The sequence below is a fragment of the Cryptotermes secundus genome, unplaced genomic scaffold, assembly GCF_002891405.2.
Source record: "Cryptotermes secundus unplaced genomic scaffold, Csec_1.0 scaffold620, whole genome shotgun sequence".
Taxonomy (NCBI): Eukaryota; Metazoa; Arthropoda; class Insecta; order Blattodea; family Kalotermitidae; genus Cryptotermes; species Cryptotermes secundus.
This window is the reverse complement of record NW_019723312.1, coordinates 231,764-256,473: the sequence shown is the minus strand read 5'-3', so window position 1 is coordinate 256,473 and position 24,710 is coordinate 231,764. Positions and strand designations below refer to the sequence as shown.

Sequence of the window (24,710 nt, the reverse complement as noted above, 5' to 3'; positions counted from 1 at the left end):
TCTTCAGCCCGTAGGCAGTCGTTACGCTGGCTGAGCTATCCCGGCTCCTAAACGGTAGCCGTAAATGATAAAAAAAACTTACAACACAAATAAATGGAAAATTTAATGACATAAGCAGTTCTGATGAAAATAAATAACAAAGTATCGCTGTAGAGTCTTTTTTTAAATCTATATAAAGACACTACATGTATTCATGAATAGAAGACCCAGAAGTTGTACTTGGTTTTGAACGTAACACTGCAGTTCGTCTGAACATTGAAATGACTCATCTGCCTTTCTAAATGCCATGACTTTTTAAAGTATGGACCCAGCAGTGAACGGCAATTTTTCATATTTCGATCCGGATCAGCTGTAACCGGATTAGCGACGGTTTAGTGCAGTTTACTTACTGCAGAACCTTGGTGCCTCAGCATCTGTATTACGGGGCTCCACTGAGTTGCAGTGAACATGTCTACTCTTGTTACAGGCAAGGCGTTTGACATCACATACGTCCGCCTCTGGTTCTATTCCCCGAGGCCCGAAAGCTTTGCTATCTACAAGCGAACCAGCGAAGACGGGCCCTGGATTCCTTACCAGTTCTATAGGTGAGTGAGTGTCCATCTTTGTATTGTCTACGTACAGCATCTTGAGGCGTAGGTCGCACTTTGAGTAGGCAACCTTGCGGGACAAGAGTGCTGTGCTGATCGGGGTCTCCGGTTCCAGTGTTATGTAAAGCGTACAGCATCTTGAGGCGTAAGTCACGCTTTGAGTAGGCAACCTTGCGGAACAAGAGTGCTGTGTGCTGATCGGGGTCTCCGGTTCCAGTGTTATGTAAAGCGTACAGCATCTTGAGGCGTAAGTCACGCTTTGAGTAGCCAACCTTGCGGAGCAAGAGTGCTGTGCTGATCGGGGTCTCCGGTTCCAGTGTTATGTTGGAAGTAAACAGGCCGTGGAGGCCCATAGGGTTGTGAGACGTCGAGGCTCCCACGCTTTCTATACAGTCGACTCACAGATGGCAGTAAAGTTTCCAGCCTTACGTGTCTGCCGTCCTTTACCACCCAAGAAGATTCCTGGTACTCATTTCTGTTAGAGGCTGAGTCGACCCCAGGGCGATAGTGCGGCTGGAAGGATTAGGTCAATTGAAAAAATCCAGTGACCTCATCAGGAATCGAACACGCGATCTTCTGGCTTGTAGCGTAGTACGCTACCGTGTTCCCCTTGAGAACAGGACGCTCCACGGCCTGTTACAGGGATAGCTTTACCTTTACCTTACAATTTAACCCAGTTCTGAGACACCCACAGTCCTTGTTGAGCCCCGTTCCTGACACTCGGAGCAGCCTCTGTATGTGTGTGTCGTCTGCGCACAGTGCCACCTGCCGGGACACGTATGGACTACCTGATAGCAGTTACACCAGGAAGGGGCCCGAGGAGACCCGGGCTCTCTGCACGGCCGAGTATTCTGACATCTCCCCTCTCACGGGCGGTAACGTCGCCTTCTCCACTCTGGAGGGACGGCCGTCAGCTTACAACTTCGACGCCAGCCCCGAATTACAGGTTAGTACGTCGTTCTTGTACATGCACCACTGTGTGTGTGTTTATGTGTCTTTGTATGTATGTATTGTCACGTGTTAATGTTTAGATTGGCAATTGGTTTTGTTGTACACGTGTAACTCGTAACTGCATGTAGTTATATCATCCTCACGGATCTGCGCACTCTATAAATAACTGTACTGCGCACATATAATCTTCTGTGCCTTCACCAGTCGTTGCCTGGTAATGTTCCCAACAGTATAGATTCCTCAGCTTCCGTACTCGTGTCCTTATCGGTTGGTGACTGTCTCGCAACTCCTCAGAGTTAAGTGAGAATTAACTTTACGGCTGGCAGTTTACCACCAATCAGTTCGTCTTGCAAGTGAACCCTTGCGGTAATAGTCCTTATGTAACATCCTCTCTGACGAGAAGGTGGGTTTGTCTCTTATGAACATGCTTGGCCTTTCGTCAAGTGTATATTTCGCACATATATAACGTGTAACTGGAAATTCTTCCTTTTGCACTCACTACACACGAGGCCTCTGTCAGTCCAGGCTTTGCAAAGCAGATCTTCCCTAGCTTACTTATCTTATGCTACAACGGCAGTTTAGTCACTTGAACGGTCTTAAGCTGACCACCGCTATACCTCGTCGCAACTCCTGCCTCGACGGTTCTCGTTGTATAGCCTAGGCACGGGCTGCAGAGAACGCACTGCTAACAACAGTTGTTCTTCTATTGTCGCGGGCCGTTGCCTAGCGATGGCTCGCTTGTTTGTCAAGCCTTTTGCTGCAGAACTAACAATGTTTAAGTAATCATGTCACATTAATGTATGTGTGTATGTCTGTATGGTCATGCCATAGCAGAGGCGGTCAGACGCCGGCTTCTGTCCGCTGTGGCCCGTGTTCAGTTCCCTGGAACTCACCATTCCACCATCGCCACCCTGATGTGTGCAGTGGCCCTGACCAGGCAACACATTGTCACATCCTCGAACTTTAAATTGGGAACTTCGTCCCTGATCCGCTTCTTGGCAGGTTACAGAGGGGAGAGACATTGGCCTTGGAGCACATCCCAGGCGGGCCTGGGCACTTGCTAAGGTAACCCCGAACTGTTTGCCTTCCAGGAGTGGGTGACAGCCACTGATATACGGATCACGCTTGACAGACTCAACACTTTCGGCGACGAAGTATTCGGCGACCAGCAAGTGCTGCGATCCTATTTCTACGCAATCTCAGACTTCGCCGTGGGAGCCAGGTGAGAGTTGCATGCTAATCGTAACGGTAACTATATGTACCACCCGCTTCAGCATATAGAAACTGCGCATTCTGCCCACACAGTGTATTTATGTGTTCCATATGGTTCTCACAATAAACAGCGACTGTTTCCCCAAACAGCATTAACCGGTTGGGCTCTGTAGCGGAGACGTAATGTGTTTCCTGTGAGATACGGACTCAGTTCTTATATATAAAGTCTCTGCATTCTGCCCACACGGTGTATTTATGTGTTCCATATGGTTCTCACAATAAACAGCGACTGTTTCTCCAAACAGCATTAACCAGTTGGGCTCTGTAGCGGAGATGTGATGTGTTTCCTGTGAGGTACATACTGAATTTCTGAATATTGTTCAGCCGAATTCCATGCTTTGAAGAGAGATGCACAACTCCCAGGGTCGTGAGAGTGTAAAATAGGGTCATGAGTCCCGCGGGGTCTTTCCCATTTCCGTGCATGCAGTAGAGCAAGGGGACTCACCCATTCCCGCTGCATGCAGTAGAGCGAGGGGTCTCTCGCATTCCCATGCATGCAGTAGCGCCACTGTCTGAGCCCGCTCTCGTCCGCAGGTGCAAGTGCAACGGACACGCGTCAGAGTGCGTCGCAAGCACCGCGCTGGATGGCAACGTGCGGCGCGTGTGCCGCTGCGAGCACAACACGGCGGGGCTCGATTGCAACGAGTGTCTGCCCTTCTATAACGACGCGCCGTGGGGGCGCGCGTCAGCGCACGACGCTCATGAGTGCAGGGGTGAGTAAGTAGACGTTTCATTTTTAGTGCCCTAAGCATAATCGTCTGTTGGATAGTCTTCAGCTTAGTCGGCGTGGGTTGGCTCACCAGAGAATCGAGGGGCAGGGATGACGTCCACATCGGTTGTTGCACCCACCTAACCACCATCCAGTGGGACGCGTCGACAGTAAGGAAGTATAACTGTGAAACAAGACCGCGATGTCGTGAAGAAATGGGCGGGAAAAGGGGATGAACATGCAATTCCCCAAGAGTAATGCATCCCTTTATTTGGCTCAAGTTTAATGAAACTCTGTGAGAAGGTGCGCCGATACTTGCGCACTCAGTTGTGAACCGAATTTTTCATTTCTCATATTTCGATGTGGATTATCCATTATCCGGATTAGCAAGGGTTCACTGTACTGAGAGCATCAGAAAATAAATACATATGAACACATCTTCTGGTCATGACGCCGATTAGTCTGGTAAATTGTTAACAAAGTAATGTTTTCCTGGTATGAATGTCTGTGTGAGAACGCGCACCGTAAATGGGAGAGCTCAACGAATGCCAGGATGGTTAGTGCATAAGAAAATGGAAAGGATATGGATGGAAGTGGTCGTGGCCAAATTGAAGACATTAGCTTATAATTTTTTCGGCGGTAGAACTGAAAAGATTACGAAAAAACTCGGTAAGGGCAATAGGTGCCAAGATTTGAACGGGGACCTCCGAAAATGAAGTCAGAATGTTTACCGCTTGAAAAAAAAAGATTGATTGGAGCGTCGGATGTGAGATTAAGCTACTTTGAAATAGGCTACGGCCCATTTATTTGCGATCCATGACGCTGTATATTTGCGGATGCTAACGGCGTCATAATTAGACTTCAAAGAAATGCGAATGGTCGCGTCCGAAAGGTGTATATACTGCAAATAGAAGTACAACTTTTCTAGTGTTATAGAGCCTGGTGTTCTCTCTAATTTGGAGGGAGCACGACGTTTCGGAGGTTGCACATATCCCCCATCTTTATCTGTTTGCTGCCTCGTTCTCTGTTTGTTTCTTTGCTTTATTTATCGACCTTCAAGTTGGAGTCGAGATGTGTCTTCCGAAACTTGGGTGGCTCTCCGAGCTACACGGCATCATATCCCAGGATTCAGTAATCTTAATCTGAGCCGGTGTAGCGCAGTCGGTATAGCAACTGGCTGCGGGCTGGACGACCGAGGAGTCGGAGTTCGAGTCCCGGTAGAGACTAGAATTTTATCTTCTCCACGTTGTCCAGGCCGGATCTGAGGTTCACCGAACATCCTATATAATGGATACCGGGGCTCCTTCCCGGGGGGTAAAGCGGCCGGGACGTGAAGCGGACCATGTACCTGCAGGTAATGTGGAGAAAAGGAATGCATATAGGATATTGCTTGGAAAGCCAGAAGGAAAGAGACCACTGGGAAGACCAAGACGTATGTAAATGGACAATATTAAAATATATCTTAGAGAGATAGGAAGGGATGGTATGGACTCAGGTCCGTCATTTTCGCCTTGTTTTCGGATGTATCAGTGGCAGATGTCGGCTCCGCTGTGCTGTGATATGGAGGACGAGGCTGGGTGGACCCACAGTTTGACCATATAGGGAGCGGACTGCACGAGACGAGCTTGGCGCCTCCCTGGCGGCTCCATGTCTCGACCCTGCTCCACACGCGGCCCGCTTCTGCGCGTCGACAAGCGCAGCGGCAGTTTGTTATAACGTCATGTGGCCTGTTGGAAATTAAGCGACGTTTCGGAGGAACATACTATCTAAACGGGTCGACTATTAAGGAACAACAAAACATGGAGCAGGTAGCAAGCAGAGCTACTTGCTTGATTTATTCTTAGAACTTGAAGATGGAGGCGATATGTTCCTCCGAAACGTCGGTAGATTCTTTTAGGAGGCTACGTGCAGTTATATCAGAGATGATAGAACTCGAACTTTGTCCCTGTTCGTATAATAATCTGCAATAATAAACTTCAAACTTCTCACAGTTCGAAGTCTGGGGTCAAGGTGTATCGCTGAACTGACACGCGACTTCATATTAGCCATTGTTCCGCCCCTGGTTACAGAGAAACAGCGTCTCGAAACCTGATTTTGCTTCTGTCATCAGGTAAAAATACGAAACCTAAACTTGCGTCTGTTAGATGGAGCTAATCTCTGTCCACGTGGAAGACTATGCCAATATTTGATGTTATATCCAACATATGCTTAATTATTATAACATGAAGACATGTGGGGGAGTGGAGGTATAGCTCCACCATTCTTGATCTCGGCGCTATATGGAGGTGAGTGTTCAGGTTCACGCCTCGGCCGCTTTACCCCTGGGCAATAGCTCCTAGTACGCGTTGGGTAGGAGGCAGGATGGGCCCCAGAGCCTGGACGTTATGGAGAAGATAAAAATCTTACCCTTGCCGGGAATCAAACCCTGGCCGTCAAACCCATAGCCCGTCACTATATCGACAGGTTCCCACTCATCCCTCCCTCAAGTAGTGCCGAGGTCAAGAATACGTGGATGTATGTATCTATATCGCCATACACCTTCGTGCCATAGTGTTTAATTAGTTGAGCACAGGGCAAATTTTACCTTATATCTAACACGGAAATCTGTATTGAAACAAGAATTTGGGCAGAAAAATTAAGTAAGTGTAATATTACTTGTTGACCAGTAGGAACAGAAATGCGCGTGAAGAAAAAGGAGACTATCTTTTGGGATGTGAGACCGTGCAGTCTGATACCATCTGCATGACAGGAAGTGACCTAAACAGTTGGTGCCCATTCTTCTTGTTTCTACCCTGAAGGTGGAGGCAGTGCGCTCCGATGCGTCAGGTTCCACACGATAAAATTGTTCGTAGTCATAGGCTTCTATGAGTTCTGCATGAGGTAATACCGTGTGAGTTAGAGTCGTGCCGAGAACAGTTTAGTGATCACGTGACCATTTGTCTGTATTTGCAATGAGTCTTGAGGCTATCTTTACATTTACTTGCGTTTCCGAGTATTGGACGGACAAGAACTTATGGAGAAAACAACTTTTTTTTGTGGTTGAGGTGGAGACACGTGTGTCACTGACATCCTCTGCTTAGAGGACGCAGACCTCACTTGCCTCGGGCTGTGGCGTACTGAGAGTAAATATGTTGTGAGCTCCAAGTTTTTAAACATAAACTAATGCAATTCCCGTTCAAAATTCAGCGGAAAGTCTCCCATTTGTTACATCAGCTTTCGTACTATCAATTTCTCCTACTTTCTACTGTATTCCTTCCCGTTCTTGCATGTTACCAAATGTCGCGTCGAGGCCATCTTTCGACTGCGTCTCCCACGAATAACACTCACAGATAGTAAATGATAGACTGTCTACTTTGTGTAGCATGCAACTCGTCACACATCCATATCAGAATGCTGTTATCAGTACTCACAGTGTGCGCGCGATACTTCACTACGTGACTGACGTTTACAATCGACAATTCCTTGCTATCTTAACCTGAAATTGACGTTTCGGAGATTTCATCTCATCGTTACATTACTTATTTCTATATGTAGAAGGATACTACATCTGTACTGTGCAGTGTTTTCGGTAAATAGAACGTACTGCAGCTTTCTAAAGCACAGGGTTTGGTAGTTGCAGCGCGTGTTTCAGTATGCCGAAACACAGACGGTGGAGCGAGGGATAGGATAAGCAAGCCACCTCCCCTGGGCCTCACGATTTTAGGGGCGCCACATTTATTAAGCTTTTTTTTTTATTTTAGTTTTGTTAAATGAAAATTGGGGGCACGCGGTAGCGTAGTTGGTTGAGGCACTATGCTACAAGCCGGTCGCGGGCTCAATTCCCGATGAGGTCATTGGACTTTTTCAGTTGGCCTAATCCTTCCAGCCGCACTATGGCCCTGGGGCCGACGCAGCCTCTAATAGAAATGAGTACCAGGAATTTTCCTGGGGGTATAGGGCGACCGGCGCGTAGGGCTGACAACCTCACCGCCATCTGTGAGCCGATTGTCTAGAAAATGAGGGAACCTCAACGTCTCACAACCCTATGGGCCTCCACGGCCTGTTACAAGGATAGCTTTACTTTTACTTAAATGAAAATTATTTTCTGATACTGTCTTAGTCATAGAAGGAAAAACTATCCATGTAACAGACCATGGAGACTCATAGGGTTGTGAGACGTCGAGGCTCCCACATTTCCTAGACAATCGGCTCACAGATGGACGTGAAGTTGTCAGCCTTACGCGCCGGCCGCCCTTTACCCCCAGGAATATTCCTTGTACTCATTTCTATTAGAGGCTGAGTCGACCCCAGGGCCATAGTGCGGCTGGAAGGATTAGGTCAACTGAAAATTCCAATGATCTCAACGGGAATCGAACGCGCGACCTTCCGGCTACAAGAATAGTGCCTCAACCAACTACGCCATTGCGTGTTTTATTCATGTAGTGGCCATTAATTTGAATGTATCCACACGTGCTCAACAAGCATATTGGTGCAGTGATAATGCACTAAATTTGTATTAGGGAGGTATTCGGTTCGAGTCTCGGCCGGAACTCCGGGTATCCTATATGGAGGCTTTCGTGGTACTCCTCAGTACCCCCGTGGTCATACTCTGATAGGCGACGAGCGCCCTCAGATCCTTTCCAGTTCGTCACCAGTCATTCCACCATGTCAAGCATACTGGGGGGTGGAGTCCAGTTGGGTCCACTCGGCACGGCGGCCACTGATTGGCCTATTGTACCTTCCCCGGGTGAATATGATGATGGAGAATTTGGTGGAATGAAGATTGGCATGAGAAACCGAAGTACTCGGAGAAAACCTGCTCCAGCGCCACTCTGTCCACCACAAATCCCACTTGACCAGGCCCGGGCTCGAACCCGGGCCGCCGCGGTGGGGATCCAACGACTAACCGCATGAGCTATGGCGCAGTCACACCATGTCTAGTTACTGGCAGCCTCGTGGAATAATCCAGACAAAAATAATATTCTACAGCGCAAATGAAACGTCTTGCGTTGTTTATGGGGCTAAGTATTGTGACATGTAGACCCATTTCCAAGTAGTAGTTGTATATACCGGCGGCAGTATAACAGCCATTGCTAGGGAACAGCTCTGTGGACACAATGTTTTCCAAGCAACGAGAAAACGCGGATAGAGACGCTGTTGGAACCCGCTACCAATCAACGGCTAGTGAAGACTCAGAAGACTTTATGTGCGCTGTTTGGAGTGTGTAACTCAGTGAGACTGCCGCAGTTATTTGTAGTTACGTTCTGTAAGTGTTCAATAAGTGCGATTACCAATCCCAACCCCGTCTGTAGTCATACTCGAACACGGGACAATGTACTAGAATTGTTAGTTTTTATTTAACGACGATTTCAGTATCAAAACCGTGGAGCACCGGATGTATAAGTTTGGAACCTCTTATGGCTTAATTGAGGCATTATCCCGACATTTTTATTTAGGGACTGAGCTAAAGTACGAAAACCGGTAAGTCGGCGTCACGGTCGAGGTTCGAACCGAGCACCTCCCGAATATAAGCCCAGAGCAATACCTCTAGACCAACCTGTTCGGTGCCAGAATTTGGTCATGAGGTTGTTGCGTTTGGTTTATGTTCCTGGTTTGGGATTAATTCCCCCCCCCCTTATCTTGTATTTACGGCACCAGTGATGATTTTGTCACATTGTTCAGAAATTTTGGTGATGTCTCCTTAACTGAGAAGGAGGTACACTGCCCCCAGCAAAATTCTCTCCCAAAAGAGACAGCCAGAAAATTGGCTTGCAAATTTACGGTTAAGCCGTTTAATACAAATGTTGCTGATCGCCCAAGGTTCGTCAGAATACAATGATATTTTATTCTGAATCCCTTTAAATTTGGGGGATTAATATTTTGTATGTTACCTCCGTTTTCAGTTATAATTTTTACCAAGACCCCTTTGGTGGCAGTGCCTTGATTGTCCCTGGGTGGAGGTGGAATTTCTTGTGGCATGCAGCATCTGGTGTTGCGGAAGAAGGCTTGATGATTGGCACCGGGGCGAGGTGATTATGTTGGCCCCAATTGCTATAGCAGCCCATGCCCTCTGCTTCCAATTACCAGAAGATTGCACGAGTTGCACTTTGTGATGTTAGAGCACTGTTGTGCGCAATGACTCGTCGCCTAAGAGTCAGAGTGTTCTATCTCCACTTTCTGGGCTGAAAATATCGTAAGGATCTTTCCCGTTTCTCCTTTCTGTGTTGCGCTGTCTTCACGCGCTTCCACAGGTCGACCTTACTTGCAAGCCTGAGATCTCCGAATGTGTTTTGTTCCAAGTGACATTTAAACTGCAGTCGATTTCCTTTGCTTCAAACCCGGTTTCCCCGAAAGTTGATGTTGGTGGACATAGTACACTTAAGTATTGGGGCCACGAGTTAACAGGAGGCGAGCTGTGAACACGGGCAGTTCCAGATGAATGCCCAATGATGTGGAAGTTGCGTTCAGAGCGCCTGAGGCCTCGCCTCGCAGCTGTGTTCAGGTCTTGTCGTTGAATCGCTGAGGCTGGGTTAACAAACGCCGCTAGTGACAATCGTCATCTGTAAAGCACAGCGGTAACTGTATATGTACCGCCTGCTTTAACATTACAGAAGTCTCTGCATTTTGCCCACACGGTGTATTTGTGTGTTCCGTATTAGTCTCACAATAAACAGCGACTGTTTCCCTAAGCAACATTAACAGGTTGGGTTTTGTAGTGGATACGTAATGTGTTTCCTGTGAGGTACGAACTGAATTCTTATATATAAAGTTTCTGCATTCTGTCCAGACAGTGTATTTGTGTGTTCCATATGGTTCTCACAATAAACAGCGACTGTTTCCCTAAGCAACATTAACAGGTTGGGTTTTGTAGTGGATACGTAATGTGTTTCCTGTGAGGTACGAACTGAATTCTTATATATAAAGTTTCTGCATTCTGTCCAGACAGTGTATTTGTGTGTTCCATATGGTTCTCACAATAAACAGCGACTGTTTCCCCAAACAGCATTAACCGGTTGGTCTCTGTAGCGGAGACGTAATGTATTTCCTGTGAAGTAGTATTTTAATTGTTACCTGCATGAATCCCGGTTGAACGTGGTTACACGGCTGTAAGGCAGTAAAATGTAATCATGAATCCCACGAGACTAGGAACATAAAATTAGTGTGCTGGCGAGGACCACGAGAATTTCTTTTCCGACTAACCGGTTTCCTAGCCAGAAGGACTAGCGGACGCTGCCTGGAAACCTTCAAAACCGGAGGAAATATGTCATTCCTGCCTCCTCCCAAGTGTAGTGTCTCTTACTACCCCTTCTGTCTCTCGTTCTCCTCTCTCTCTCTCCTCTTCTCTTCTCTTGCCAATGTGTGCTTCTCATGCAGCCCTCCCAATTTAAATTCTTCAAAATTAACCCCATTTGCTCTGAAGTCTGTAAGAATAATTTTTCAAGTAATGCAATTCTACACTAATTCAGGAAATCAAATTCCAGCGGTCCCTGTCTGAAGCCACTACTAACCATCCTAACGTCTTCACTCTCACAGTGCCCCTATCAGGAGGAGGAGCGGGCGAAGCCTAGAAAATTTTCCTCCCCGTAATAAATCGTGTCTATTTTTCCATTACATTTTTCTTTTCACTCATTGCCCTACTATTGTTTCTTGTCCCTCTTTCATTCCGGATTAAAAGGATTAACTCAGGGAATGGATTGCGGTGGGAGGAAAGCGGAAGAGGCAGACTCTCGTGAGTTCTTGTGGCAGCTGAGGCCAAGAATTTAAGTACGTAAAAATGATATTTCTCCTGTTGCATGCAGTGCTACGCGGGGACGTCACGGCCACGGCTGGGGAAGATTTGGGCCCTGCCGCCGATATAACATGCGCAGAATTAAAGACAGACAGACAAAGAGCCCTCCGACCGGTCGTGATGTCGGTCGGAGGATGCGCCAGCGAGGGAGTCGGCCAGTCCTGTCCGCATTTGCATATAATAGCCAATCCAAACGCGGTTAGTGGCTGTTACAATTGTGGACGAAGAGAACATAGCTGACTCCTAACTTTGCATCTCTATTTCGGATGATTCATTTTCCCGAACAAAGTGGCAGATATTTGTGCAGAAAAGTATTCTTGCCACTTGCAGTTCAGTGATAATTAATGTTGTTTGTCTAAAACATTTCTGAGGGTACATCAGTATTACTGTGGCATGACTGCTGAAAGCCGGGATTCGGAAGCCAGCAGAGACAGTCGTTGCTAAGCAATGGCTCAGTAGCCGTCACGTGAAGGACGCAACGCACTCAACTGTAGGAGAGGTCTTGGAAGCGGTGTTTTCTGTGCGGTCCGTACCGAGTCTACATAACGGGTACCAGCCAGCCAATCAAGTCAGCATGAGAGTATGGAGTCAGTCGAGAGAGTCTTCAGGCAGAGAGTCAGCTGAGAGTTGCAGAAGCTGGTAGCTGAGGCCGGCGACAGTTCAGGAACCCAGAGGAAGGGGAACATCCGCCGTTGGAAGCTGCTACCAAGCAACGGCAGTGAAGGCCGTGACTGAGAACACTAGTATGTGTGTGTGCTAAAAGTGTAGTCACGGGTTGTGTGTTAAGGTGTCCAATAAATCCGATCATCAGTCCAAACTCCGGCTGTAGTGACACCCAAACACGTGACGGGTCGTTATGTAATCGTTAGATAGTCAGTACATTTTATTTTCAGCATATGCTGTGAACAAGAATCAATACATAGGAGATCTTGTTGAACACACAGGAACTGTTCTTCCGTAAGGTTGGCTCTCAAGTTATGACGTAACCTAAGAAATGTCTTAGGAAGATTAATATTAACATAAATCCCATTTAAGATACGATGGAAAACTGTTGGCTTTTAACCAACATAATTGAATTCGAAGCATAAAATTTAGTGATAGAGACATTCTTGTTTGTTTGCAATGAAATTCCGTGGCTTTTAGTCCGCAAGCGAAGTATACCAACTGAGCGAGCGTCGCATGTCGGCGAAGTTAGTGCCAACTTTTGCGGATAGAGGGGGTCACATGGCCATCTCAACGGATTCCCACGGCCGTTAATCTCGGTTTTATAGTCCGAAGCGACTACTTTTCCATTCAAGTAACTCCTCAGATATCCTCACGAGACTGAGTTGACCCCGTTCCATACCCAGTACTTTTCAGAACAACTGGTAGCGCCGGGAATCGAACCCGGACCTCTGGATCTGTAGCCAGGAACTCTGATCACTAGACCGCGAGGCGGCCTCCGTTTGCATTAAGCCCCTTTCACTCTTTCTTGCTTTTATGATTGTAAAAATAAACGTCACGAGAAATGCCCAACTTCAGTACCGCCGGTTTCGGCCTGGAGACAGGACGTAAGGCGAAAGTTTCATAGTTCGACTCGAAAAAGTGTCCAGTCTACAGAGTTCAATGTTCCAGGTTGTAATGCTGGGTAGTTCGGAGAGTCCCCGACGTTTCGGGGTTGGAGCATGTGGTATGTTTCCTCTTTGTGAGCTGTTACATGTAGATAGCAGTCAGCAGTGGCCTGTGGAAGGGGCGCCATATACACGTATATTCGTGCTAATGTATATCGGTTTCGTATCTCGGTTAGCCCCCTACTACTGTCTTTCAAATCCTATCTACTTCATAGTCATAGTCATCATCATCATCCTGCCATACAGGTGTGTGCGACAGACTCTAAATACTGACAGCGCTGCATAATAACCCAAAAGATAAAAATTTACACGATATTGGACCTTACTTTTAAATTTAGGGAGTTTTATGCTGTCACTCTACACGTTGATTCTACTATATATTGTCACGTGTATGAGTGACTACAGACGGGATATGGATTGGGTATTGGATTTATTGACCACTTATACACTCACGACACGTGATCAGACTTTACAGACCACTGACACAGATAGACTAGTGTCCTCAGTCTATTAAGTCTACACTAGACGTTTCCTGGCAACGGATTTAACACAGGAACTGTAACATTCTCACTGAATTACACATGAAGTCTTCTGTTCACAGCCGGACTTTCAACTGAGTACTCTTGCAACTGACTCATGAGACTGTTTGGATCTAATAAGGAGGAAGTGAAAGTAGAAACTGAGCCTTAAATGGATGCGATTTGTGTCCGTCCTTTTGATTCAGTATAGTATCAGTGTCTGGGACTGATGTACTTAAAATTCTTTATATGAGACTCTACTAAAATCTGTCAGGCAATTCGAATTTTGAGCCATATGTATTCATAATCTTTCCTACTCCATTTATCTTGTTCCTTTCTTCCTTTGTTCCCCTTTACGTATTTCAGTGTCATTCTGGAAGCGGAAGTGACGCACGCAGCCTTCACGTCATTGGACCGCGTGCTAATGCAGTTTCAGGTGACGCAAGCGACGCTGATAGGGCGGCGTGTGACCAGCTCCCAGCCTGACCCACGCAAGTGGGAACACAGCGAGGAGGTGTAGGAGGGAGCATGGGAAGGAACAAGGGTGTTGTGGTTGCAGGGAGAGAAGGTGACGCAGTAGAGTGATTCGGTCAGGACGATGCGGAGAAGATACAATGTCTTTACTTTTGCTAGGAGTCAAACCAGGAACAGAACCTCGATTCCTCGGCCGTCCAGCCGGTAACTCTTCTTTGTACCTACGGATCTGTTCCGTCTTTTCGTCTTCTGCGCAGTCGGAACTGAATTTTTAGCCTGCTTACCTGAAGTAGGATCTCCACGCTCTCTCTCCCCCCCCTCATTCATTCGTAATGGCTCAACAGTGGGCCCTGGCCGCGTTTTTCTTTTCGGTTTCATAATCCTATACACAGTCGGTAGAACTCCTTGGACGGGGGATCAGCCCGTCGCAAGGCCGCTACCTACACACAGGAGAGCACGAACAGAATAAACGCACACAGACATCCATGCCGTGAGTGGGATTCGAACACATGATCCTAGTGTTCGAGCGGGCGAAGACATTTCATGCCTTATCAACTGTTGACTGCCTGAAACATTCTTTATGAAACTTGGTATGTATATCATGGAAACCGAGCCCATCTCAACGGTGTACTTCATAAATCCCTCCCATCTGTCTGTGTGTCTATATATGTATTCATTCTGTCGTTGCTAGGCGACGGCTCGGTTAAGTGTATCCTTCCTTTCGTTGTTAGATTACAAGAAGCTATTCATGCACCGGTGACTTGAATCCAGACACAGCTGATCTTATGCACCTCTTAGTCACAGACCAAATCTGTCCAAGTGTATTTTAAGGAAATAAACTGGAATCGAAATGATAGCCTCAAGGCTCGGCAGCCAGCCAGAGTCTCGCTTCACTGATACAGTCGATATTCACAGATTATTCTAAGCACGTCTGCGGGTATAGACACTTTCGTAATCTCTGGAAGTCAGAAGTTACTGCCTGCCCACCAGCGGGGATGCCATTCAGTATGGAAATGAAGACAGAAATATGATTCAATATTTCAGTTAATTTCCTTTAAAACCAATATTTATTGGCAATGAGAAAAGACGGGTTGGGGATATTGTAATGCACCTTCAACAAAGGCAAAATGGCCAGAAAAGGTATGAAACTACGATCAGGTTTCTTTGAATACACACATAAATGTCAAGCGGACCTAAACCCAGGTAACTAATACTCAAGGAAGATTGAATTCATTACATTTTCAACATGTATAGTCCATTCAGCATTAAGAACAGGTTAGGAGGTCTTGTGAGCTGTTACAGCGGTGCCACGCTTACGAAATCATGTTTTCCTCGTCTCTGTTGGCACAAAGGGCTCATTTATTTAATAGCCACGATAGTGCAGTCGGTAAAGTGACTGCGCTGTATGACCCAGGAATGGACGTTCAGTTCCCAGTGACAGCAACATGGAGACCGCCTCTGGGGTCCACCCAGCTTCCTGCCACTGTGTATAGGTCGGGATCACAACTGCCGGAGTGTGAAGTTGACCCGTCTTCGTGTAGAGCTGAGGTTAAGAGGCAATGGAGCTGTACCTCCACTCACCCATACGTCTTTTTGGTGTGGTGCCTAATTAAGCGTAGGAAAGCCTACCTTTACATTTATCACCTTTAGGTATCGATGGTTTGTTTGATGGCGCTGATGCTATTGTGTAGATTGTACTGTGAGTTGTGGATGATTGGTGCACTGGAAACGGTCTTGATTGTAGGGACTGAGGAAAACTACAGAAAGCCTCAGGAGAGCCGATGTTGTGACCGAGATTCGAATACAAGTCAGAAGCGTTACAAACCACCTTTCTCGGTCGCATCTTATACAAAGCTGTTAAGAGGCATTTGAACCTCGACACCTGGGTGAGAACGTTGCGAGCAGGCAACGTGCTGTCGTGTATACAGATTTCTTTCTGGATATCAGGCGGAGGAAGGCCTCAAGTGCAGCATTTCTATTCACAGTTGTGTTGAGGGCGAACCTACTGTACTGCGACGAGATTGTAGATAAACACGTCTGGAACTGTTGGCAAGTGAAGGTTTTATGACGTTATAACCCTTAAACTATGTATGTACCACCTGCTTTAACATCCAGAATCTCTGCATTCTGCCCACACAATGTATTTATGTGTTCCATATGGTTCTCACAATAAACAGCGGCTGTTTCCCCAAACAGCATTAACCGGTTGGTCTCTGTTAGCGGAGACGTAATGTGTTTCCTGTGAGGTACGGACTGAATTCTTATATATAAAGTCTCGTATTCTGCCCACACAGTGTATTTGTGTTTATTATATTTTAATATTATCCATCCACCTACGTCTTGGTCTTTCTTGTAGTGGTCTCTTGCCTTCCGAATTTCCCGCCAATATCCTATATGTATTCCTAGTCTTTCCCTTTCGAGCTACATGCCGCTCCCATCTCATCCTCATTGACTTGATCTTTGTAATTATACTTGGAGAAAGTACAAGTTATGAAGCTCCTCATTATGCAGTTTTCTCCAGGCTCCTGTCCCTTCACCTCTCTTCCGCCCAAATATTCTCCTCAACACCCTGTTCTGAAACACCCTCAGTCTGTTCCTCCCTTAATGTCAGACCAAGTTTCATGACCATACGGAACAGCAGGAAAAATTATAGTTTTGTGTATTTCAGACAGCAGACGAGAAGACAAAAGGTTCTGGACTGAATGGCAGCAAATATTACCCGAATTCAGTGTCATTTATCGGAAGAATTCGCCCAGACCCGAGGCATTTAGTGACATTTCGTAACAAGCTTATTTTTTTACAGTGAGGAGTTCTTAGCCCCACACCCAACCCCCCAAGCTGTAGGGTCACCTCTTGTGGGCTGTCCGCGACTGTTTATTCAATATATTCCGAGCTACCCTCCATATCTTAAGGCCGTCTCCTCGATCCGTAAGCCGAGGACGCGCCATGCCGTGGTGGCAAGGGACCCACCTTACATGGTCCTTGGCCCTTTTACCCTGTGAATTATGTTACGCGCTGTACAGGTACGTGTTGCCGTGAGCAGGCAAAGCCATCCCGGGCCCCCTATAAACGCTATTACCAGAGTGATAAATCAGTAAACAATACTGTGCTCTGAGGGTGTTCTCAAGTACCGCCCTCAAAAGCTCTTCTGTGCTGTCCCTGGGTTCTGGGCAGCAGAATTGCGAAACGTTTTATCGTACTCTCTCGGGTGGAAAGCGGCAACCGTTTCCTCGTCTTTCAAGGAGCAGTCGTTGGCTCTTTCTTTCAGTTGTGCATGGCATTTTGTCGGTTCTTCAAAGCAAGAAAACATTAAGTGTTGTATAGAACAAGATACGTGGTTTGTCTTGCATGTGGAGAATTAAATGTTAATTTGTCCTCTTACCTTCGTCATCTTGGGAGCCGGGATAGCTCAGCCGGTATAGCGACTGGCTACGGGCTGGACAACCGAGGAGTCGGACTTCGAGTCCCGGTAAGCTCAAGATTTTTCTCTTCTCCACGTCATCCAGAGAGGCTCTGGCGTCAGCCCAATCTAATGGGTGCCAGGGGGTAGAGCGGCAGGGGCGTGAAACTGACTACTCAGCTCAAACTAGTGCCGAGATCAAGAAAATATGGATCTTTACATCGACTCCCCCTTACGCCTTCATGACGCAGTGTTTAATTAGTTAAGCACAGGAACAAGTCTAGATTTTACCTTACCCTTTTTATCTTATTGCCACGCATAATCGGAAACAGTGTACGAATTTAGACACGTCTGTAAGCTGCAGAACAGATTCCTCTGTCTTGACGGATTAGGATGTCTGCCCTGTTCCCGTTCAGAATTAATTAATTACGAAATTATCAATCCTATAGACAGTCGGTAAGACTTCTTAGGCGGGATGAGCCCGTCGCGTGGCCGCTACCGCCACAGGGCAACACGAACACAGAAAGAATCGCAGGCATCCATACTTCAAGCGGTGCTCGAACACACGATTCCAGTGTTTCCGCGAGCGAAAGCATTTCAGGCCTTAGACAGCGCGTCGCAACAAATTGCTGTGGAAGTATAAGCTTGTATGTTCCTCCGTGATATATAAAGTATTGTCACGTGATAGAATGACTCTAGTCGGGATTTGAATTGGTAATTGGATTTATTGAACACCTACAGATCGTAACAACAAGTACAGCGCTATCGCTAATTCACACACCCTGCAGTTCACTGCAGCACGCAATAAGTCTTCTCAGTCTGCTGTATCTTCACTGGTTGTCGACTGGTGACGGCTTCCAACACCGTAGCTTCCTCAGCTTACGTGTTCACGTCCTTACTGGCCGGTGAGTGTCTCATAACTAACTAAACTCTATACTTGTCCTACTTAAAACATCTCGGGACAGACGACAGAGAAAACACTTCTGCTATCAGCTCTGTTGTTGCGTCACCTCACTGTCGCACTGGCCGCGTAGAGAAAAAACTTTATTCGTGTGTGTTACGAATCTGTTGTGGTCATTATCTAGCAACGGCCGTTGTTTACAAAGCCATTACCTAGCAACATCTTTGTATAGCTGGTTCTTTCGCCGTCGTTGCCTAGCAACGGGTCTACCTGCCATGGTATTTAGTTCAAGAAAGGATTTCATGTATAATTGGCATGAGCGTAGGAATGAGACAACTGGGCGTTACAGTAGCGTTCAGTAAACGCTTTCCGAAAAGTACTAGCCATTTTTCGTGAAGTTTCGCTTCTGCAGCGACAATTCTGACTAAAGAGAACGTCAGAACTTGTTGTACATTTCCTTATCGTCATTCTGTTCTTTGTTTTGTATTTGAATTCGTTTTTTTAATAAATTATTCGCTTATGAAGAGTTATGTCATCTGATACGGTAAGGTCTGGTAAAAGTCAACTTACGTTTCGGAGGAATATATCCCCTCCATCTTCAGGGTTGAAGAGTAAGAACAAGAAGCAGGCGGTGCTGCTTGCTACCTGTTTGTAAATGGTTTCTTACTTCCCTTACTGTTCAACCCTGAAGATGGAGGCGATATTTTACTCCGAAACTCTGATCGTTTACAGGACTGCACGGGGTCACACTCCAGAAGACATTTTTCTTAATAGTCATCACTTGGAAAACAGTAAATCTAACATTTTGTTCCTTGTTTCCGTCTTCAATTCGTACTTCGCTTCTTCATTTTTATTCACTTTCCCCCACACTTTTATAACTATCACAAGGGAAGGGTTGGGCTTAAACGTAATGTGTTTCCTGTGAGGTACGGACTGAATCCTTATGTATAAAGTCTCTGCATTGTGCGCACACAGTGTATTTATGTGTTCCGTATGGTTCTCACAATAAACAGCGACTGTTTCCCTAAACAGCATTAACCGGTTGGGCTCTGTAGCGGAGACGTGATGTGTTTTTTGTAAGGTAAGGACTGGATTCTTATGTATAAAGTATCTGCATTCTGCCCACACAGTGTACGTGTATTTGTGTGTTCCATATGGTTCTCACAATAAACAGCGACTGTTTGCCCAAACAGCATTAACCGGTTGGGCTCTGTAGCGGAGACCTAATGTGTTTCCTGTGAGGTACGGACTGAATTCTTATAATAAAATCTCTGCATTCTGCCCACACAGTGTATTTGTGTGTTCCATATGGTTCTCACAATAAACAGCGACTGTTTGCCCAAACAGCATTAACCGGTTGGGCTCTGTAGCGGAGACCTAATGTGTTTCCTGTGAGGTACGGACTGAATTCTTATAATAAAATCTCTGCATTCTGCCCACACAGTGTATTTGTGTGTTCCATATGGTTCTCACAATAAACAGCGACTGTTTGCCCAAACAGCATTAACCGGTTGGGCTCTGTAGCGGAGACCTAATGTGTTTCCTGTGAGGTACGGACTGAATTCTTATAATAAAATCTCTGCATTCTGCCCACACAGTGTATTTGTGTGTTCCATATGGTTCTCACAATAAACAGCGACTGTTTCCCTAAACAGCATTAACCGGTTGGGCTCTGTAGCGGAGACGTGATGTGTTTTTTGTAAGGTAAGGAATGAATGTGAACTTCAGGCTACAGAGAGTTAAGTTAGTGGCAGACGGGCCAAGTGTGGTGCTCATTTTATCCCACGAAGAGTCCATCAAACACTCGAGGCTTATCGCAACACTTCGGCTTATCTTTACGGGAGAGTAATGGTCCCAGTTGCCCCTNCCCGCGGGGGGGGGGGGGGACCAGTACATATATCTCACAGCCAGTACTTCATTTAGCCCTTCTTTTATAGGGTCACAGCACTTGACATTTTAATGTGGGGGAGAAACATTACACCACGTAAAAGCTCTCAGAAACAGAGTGCCCAATTATTTTCGAACCGGAGGGTGTGAATTTAGTGTAGTGTAATGTCGAGGCTCAATTTTATCTGCGTTCTCACAGAGACTCAAATCTTCCCTGCCTGGTGCTCTAGTGCGAGGAAAGCCATGGAAATACAGTAATACGAATGGATTTCATAGAACACGAACAGTGTGTGATAACTGGCGAACACTATATGAATCATGTGACATTTGCATTTTACTTGCGATAATGTTTTCATGTCGTGTAGTATTTAACAGACGTTCAAAACGCGGAGACAGAATTCTCGGAATTTTTAAGTTTAATTTTCATGGTTTGCCATTTATTATGATGGAGTAAACCAGCTGTGAATTGTTAGCGCAACATGACCCGTAAAATGGTTTGTTTGCATTTTACAGGAGCCTGCACCTGCCGACTGAGCAGACTTCCCTCAATTTCGAAATTATTTCAGAGGCTCTTGAACTGCACCTATGCGTGCAAGCTATACTACGACTGAACACGACGGTGAGTGGGACAGTCAGAGATAGAACGTTGCGCCTGAACTTGACTGTTCTAAACTAACTCGACATGCCCGTTAATGTGTCTTTGTGGTTTAGCAACGCCGAAACCACTGTTGTCTCTCCTTCAGAGGCGTCAAATAAACTATGAACGATAGCCTGCCGCATCTCCGCTACTCTGTCTTCACTTTACATTTACCGTAAGGTAAAGCTATCCCTGTAGCAGGCCGTGGAGGCCCATAGGGTTGTGAGACGTCGAGGCTCTCACATTTTCTATACAGTCGGCTCACAGATGACAGTGGAGATTTATTAGAATATTCGACCGCTCCTGTAGTCTAGTGGTCAGAGTAACTGACTACAGGTCCAAAGGACCGGGTTCGATTCCCGGCGCTACCATTTTTTTTTCTGAGGAGTAGTTTGTCTGGAACGGGGTCCGCTCAGCCTTGTGATCATAATCGAGGAGCTATTTCAAAGGAATAGCGGCTCCGGTCTAGAAAACCGAAATTAACGGCCGTGGGGATTCGTTGCGCTGAGCACGCAACACCCTCTATCCGTAAAAGTTGGCACTAAACTTCGCCGACAAGCGGCGGTCACTCGGTCGGTATAGTTCGTTTGCGGACTAAAATCACGGAGTTTGTTTGTCTGTGGAGGAAAATGGTATCATCCCGGAATTAACCTGGAGGGACTCCAGAAAACGACTAAGAGTTAGGGATAGCTGGAGTTCCGACTGAGTTTCGAACTAGGCGCCTCTTGAATACATTTCTGGAGCATTACCTCTTACTTTTTTGGGCTGGTCACTGGCGTAGTATCGTTTCTGGGGGCTCGGACACAGCTTTACAGCTTCGCCCCTCCTTGTATGAGTAAACCTCTCCCCCCCACCTGTTCCTGGCAACTCCAGCCGCAAACACAGGAAACCAGCATTTCTCTTGTCAGAAAATTTATCTTGCAGAATTCACAGCTTCTTGGCAATGGAAACGTATGTTTCATCCTTTGAAGCCGGAAGAATATTTTGAACGCAAGGCGGATACGAAAGAGCTACTGCGGTTGATTTGTCAGGAGGCAGTCGTAGAGGAACAAAATGAGAAGTACTGGTAATAAACTGAGCGTGCACAGGCCTCCCGCTGAGCGGAGGTCGAATCCTTGCATAATGTAATTTAGTGTACCTACACGTATTGTTCTAAAGGCTCTCCCGTTTCCGCTGTCATATTTTCCTCCACTCCACACCGTCCAATGTTTACTGATCTGGTTCGCTAGTAAAACTTCCCTTTGACGCATGAAGTTCATTCAAAATATATACTATATAAAGATTAATTTCGTATCTCACAGGAAACACATTACGTCTCCGCTACGGAGACCAACCGGTTAATGCTGTTTGGGGAAACAGTCGCTGTTTATTGTGAGAACCATATGGAACACACAAATACACTGTGTGGGCAGAATGCAGAGACTTTATATATAAGAATTCAGTCCGTATCTCACAGGAAACACATTACATCTCCGCTACGGAGACCAACCGGTTAATGCTGTTTGGGGAAACAGTCGCTGTTTATTGTGAGAACCATATGGAACACACAAATACACTGTGTGGGGAGAATGCAGAGACTTTATATATAAGAATTCAGTCCGTATCTCACAGGAAACACATTACATCTCCGCTACGGAGACCAACCGGTTAATGCTGTTTGGGGAAACAGTCGCTGTTTATTGTGAGAACCATACGGAACACACAAATACACCGTGTGGGCAGAATGCAGAGTTTTAGTATGGTAAAGCAAGGGGTACATAAAGTTTACTACCATACTTCAAGGGGTTGAAGGTTGTCCCTGTGCTTAAGTAAACACGACAGCATGAAGACGTGTTGGCGAGTGGAGGCATAGCTCCACCATTCTTAACCCTGGCACTAGATGGAAGTGCACCTTCAAGCCCAGGCCGAGAAAGAGCCACAGGTACTCACTGGATAGAAGTTCTACTACTAAAGCCTTGAATCGACCCCCGATTTCTTGTCCGTCCAGGTTTACCGACTCGCATTGAGAGGTGATGTGATCTCAGGAATGTACGGACGTTGCTGTAAGAAATGTATTGATAGCTTACGAAAGTCTGAAGAGGTCCTCTTCCATGATTGTTTGTCAGTCATCCTGCCATTGATTTGTACTCTGTACAACTGGAACCGCGGAATGGGAACAGCCCCTATGTAATAGCAATGAGACGTGTCACTCCTCTACAGGACACGCTACAGCATACACAATGAACTATACACACCACTCAGAAAGAAAACTGAACATAGCATCACATACATGCGGAAACCCGCCACGTGATATGTCTCCCAGAAAACCTCTCTACTCTACGATACAACACTCCACGTCAAAAGTGGATTTATTTTTAATTTTTCGTTATTAACTTTTTTAACTGAGTTATAACGTTTTACATTATAGGACTATTATTTAACAAATATAACGAAATGTATATTAATGATCGCTAATATGAACCCACGTTAGGAGCACAATCCAATAACGGGCAGTACATTTCATGAAAATTTCCTGATGATGATCCAGCTAGATCGAAACATGTAGCAAATGTACATAATAAACGAATTTTAATACAGTAATATTGGTTTTATTACGAATTTGTTGTGTTCACGGTTGTATAAATTAACGTGTTCGAGGTCTGGGGGGAGATATTTTGACCTCTGGCTCCCCCAAAATGAGCGAACGGACATTTTTACTGAAACATATGGGGGACGTATGAAATATATGTGACGCTTACTTCCCGCTGTGTTTCTTGTAGCCATCAGGGGGTACAGGTATAGCCACTCCACCACGATCACAAAATGGGGTGTGTCCGACCTTTCCCTACAAGAACCTGCCCGGCCCGCTGTTGCGTCTCTCTTAGCCAGTTTACCTGGGGCCAGTCGTGCGCAGAGCGGCTAACGAGCTGGCTGTGTGGAACTGACTCGAAGGCGACACTAACATCGGACTGTGCTTTTCCGAGAATTCTCTAACGGTTTTGGCCGAAGAAAGGGTTGGTCTAGAGTTATAAATACCGTTTCTGTAACACGTGGTGTATTATTAAAATGAGAAACTATTTCATAACTTAAACAGTTTTTTATTTATTTGTGAATGAAACTGCGTGAGTATTTCTACAAGTTGCTGCTGCATATGTATACTAAATATTTGCAGTTAAAATAGATCGGTTTAGTTTGAAGAGTAACAATTGTTTATTGAAGGTCACTTTTGCTTTCTGTGAGTTCCGTTTGCTTAATGTGTTTTGATTACTGTAAGCAGAAGTTTATAGACGCGTGGAGAAATGTTGACATAACCTATGATAAAAATCCGAAGTGTTTGACCGATACTAATCGTGTGACTGTTAAGTGGTTGGGTTGTGAATGAGTGTACGAAGCAAACGTTTCCTGAACACGGCTGTTCTCATCATCAGGAATTGAAGCTCACACAATATCAGTTTTGTATTGACGAAAGTTCGTATTTATTTGGATAACTTGACCGCCGAAGTGTAAGACTGAAATCCATTAAGTAAGCTGTTTTATTGGAGAATAAATATTATTTCATCAACGCACTTTTGATTATGGACATGAGAAACATTGTTCCTTCTTTGTTAAGTAATAATACCGCTCTTTATTTATAAAGAAACATTTCTACGGCCAAGACCGGTTGGCAGGAGACACAATTGAGTGTTTGTGTTCGAGTGTGTAAACTTGTATAAGATGGTGCTGAAGACAGCGTAGCCGGGAGGGAGCCGATGTTGACTCTTTGAAGAACACGCGGCAGTTGACATGACCCTAACTCGAAGCCACAGCCGCATCTTGCTGGCGGTGTGCGCAGTGTGCGCAGTGTGCCAGGCGGCCAAGTGGGACGGCATAACACCCTGGTTCTCTGGCTCATGTAAGTGCAATTGAACATGGCCAAATTGTAACTTGTCGCATTCCGATTTTCTGCAAAATGCGTGTTGGTCATTTTACAACTCTTGTCTGTATAGCTTGGTCGTGCCATAGCTCCGGGTTCCCAGT

The 24,710-nt window shown here is 45.9% G+C and overlaps 1 protein-coding gene across 2 annotated transcripts in view; it reads left to right on the top strand.

Moving 5' to 3' along the window:
• LOC111861803 (laminin subunit gamma-1) overlaps positions 1-24,710 on the top strand; it is a 149,159-nt gene that overhangs the window by 59,825 nt on the left and 64,624 nt on the right. Inside the window, exons 3-6 of one of the 2 annotated variants that reach the window (XM_023846667.2) lie at positions 467-584; positions 1,347-1,533; positions 2,630-2,760; positions 3,345-3,523. In XM_023846667.2, coding sequence (XP_023702435.1) covers positions 467-584; positions 1,347-1,533; positions 2,630-2,760; positions 3,345-3,523 — 615 coding nt within the window. Of the gene's footprint in view, positions 1-466; positions 585-1,346; positions 1,534-2,629; positions 2,761-3,344; positions 3,524-23,593; positions 24,586-24,710 lie in introns of those variants that run through there. The other variant, XM_023846668.2, reaches the window with a different exon arrangement.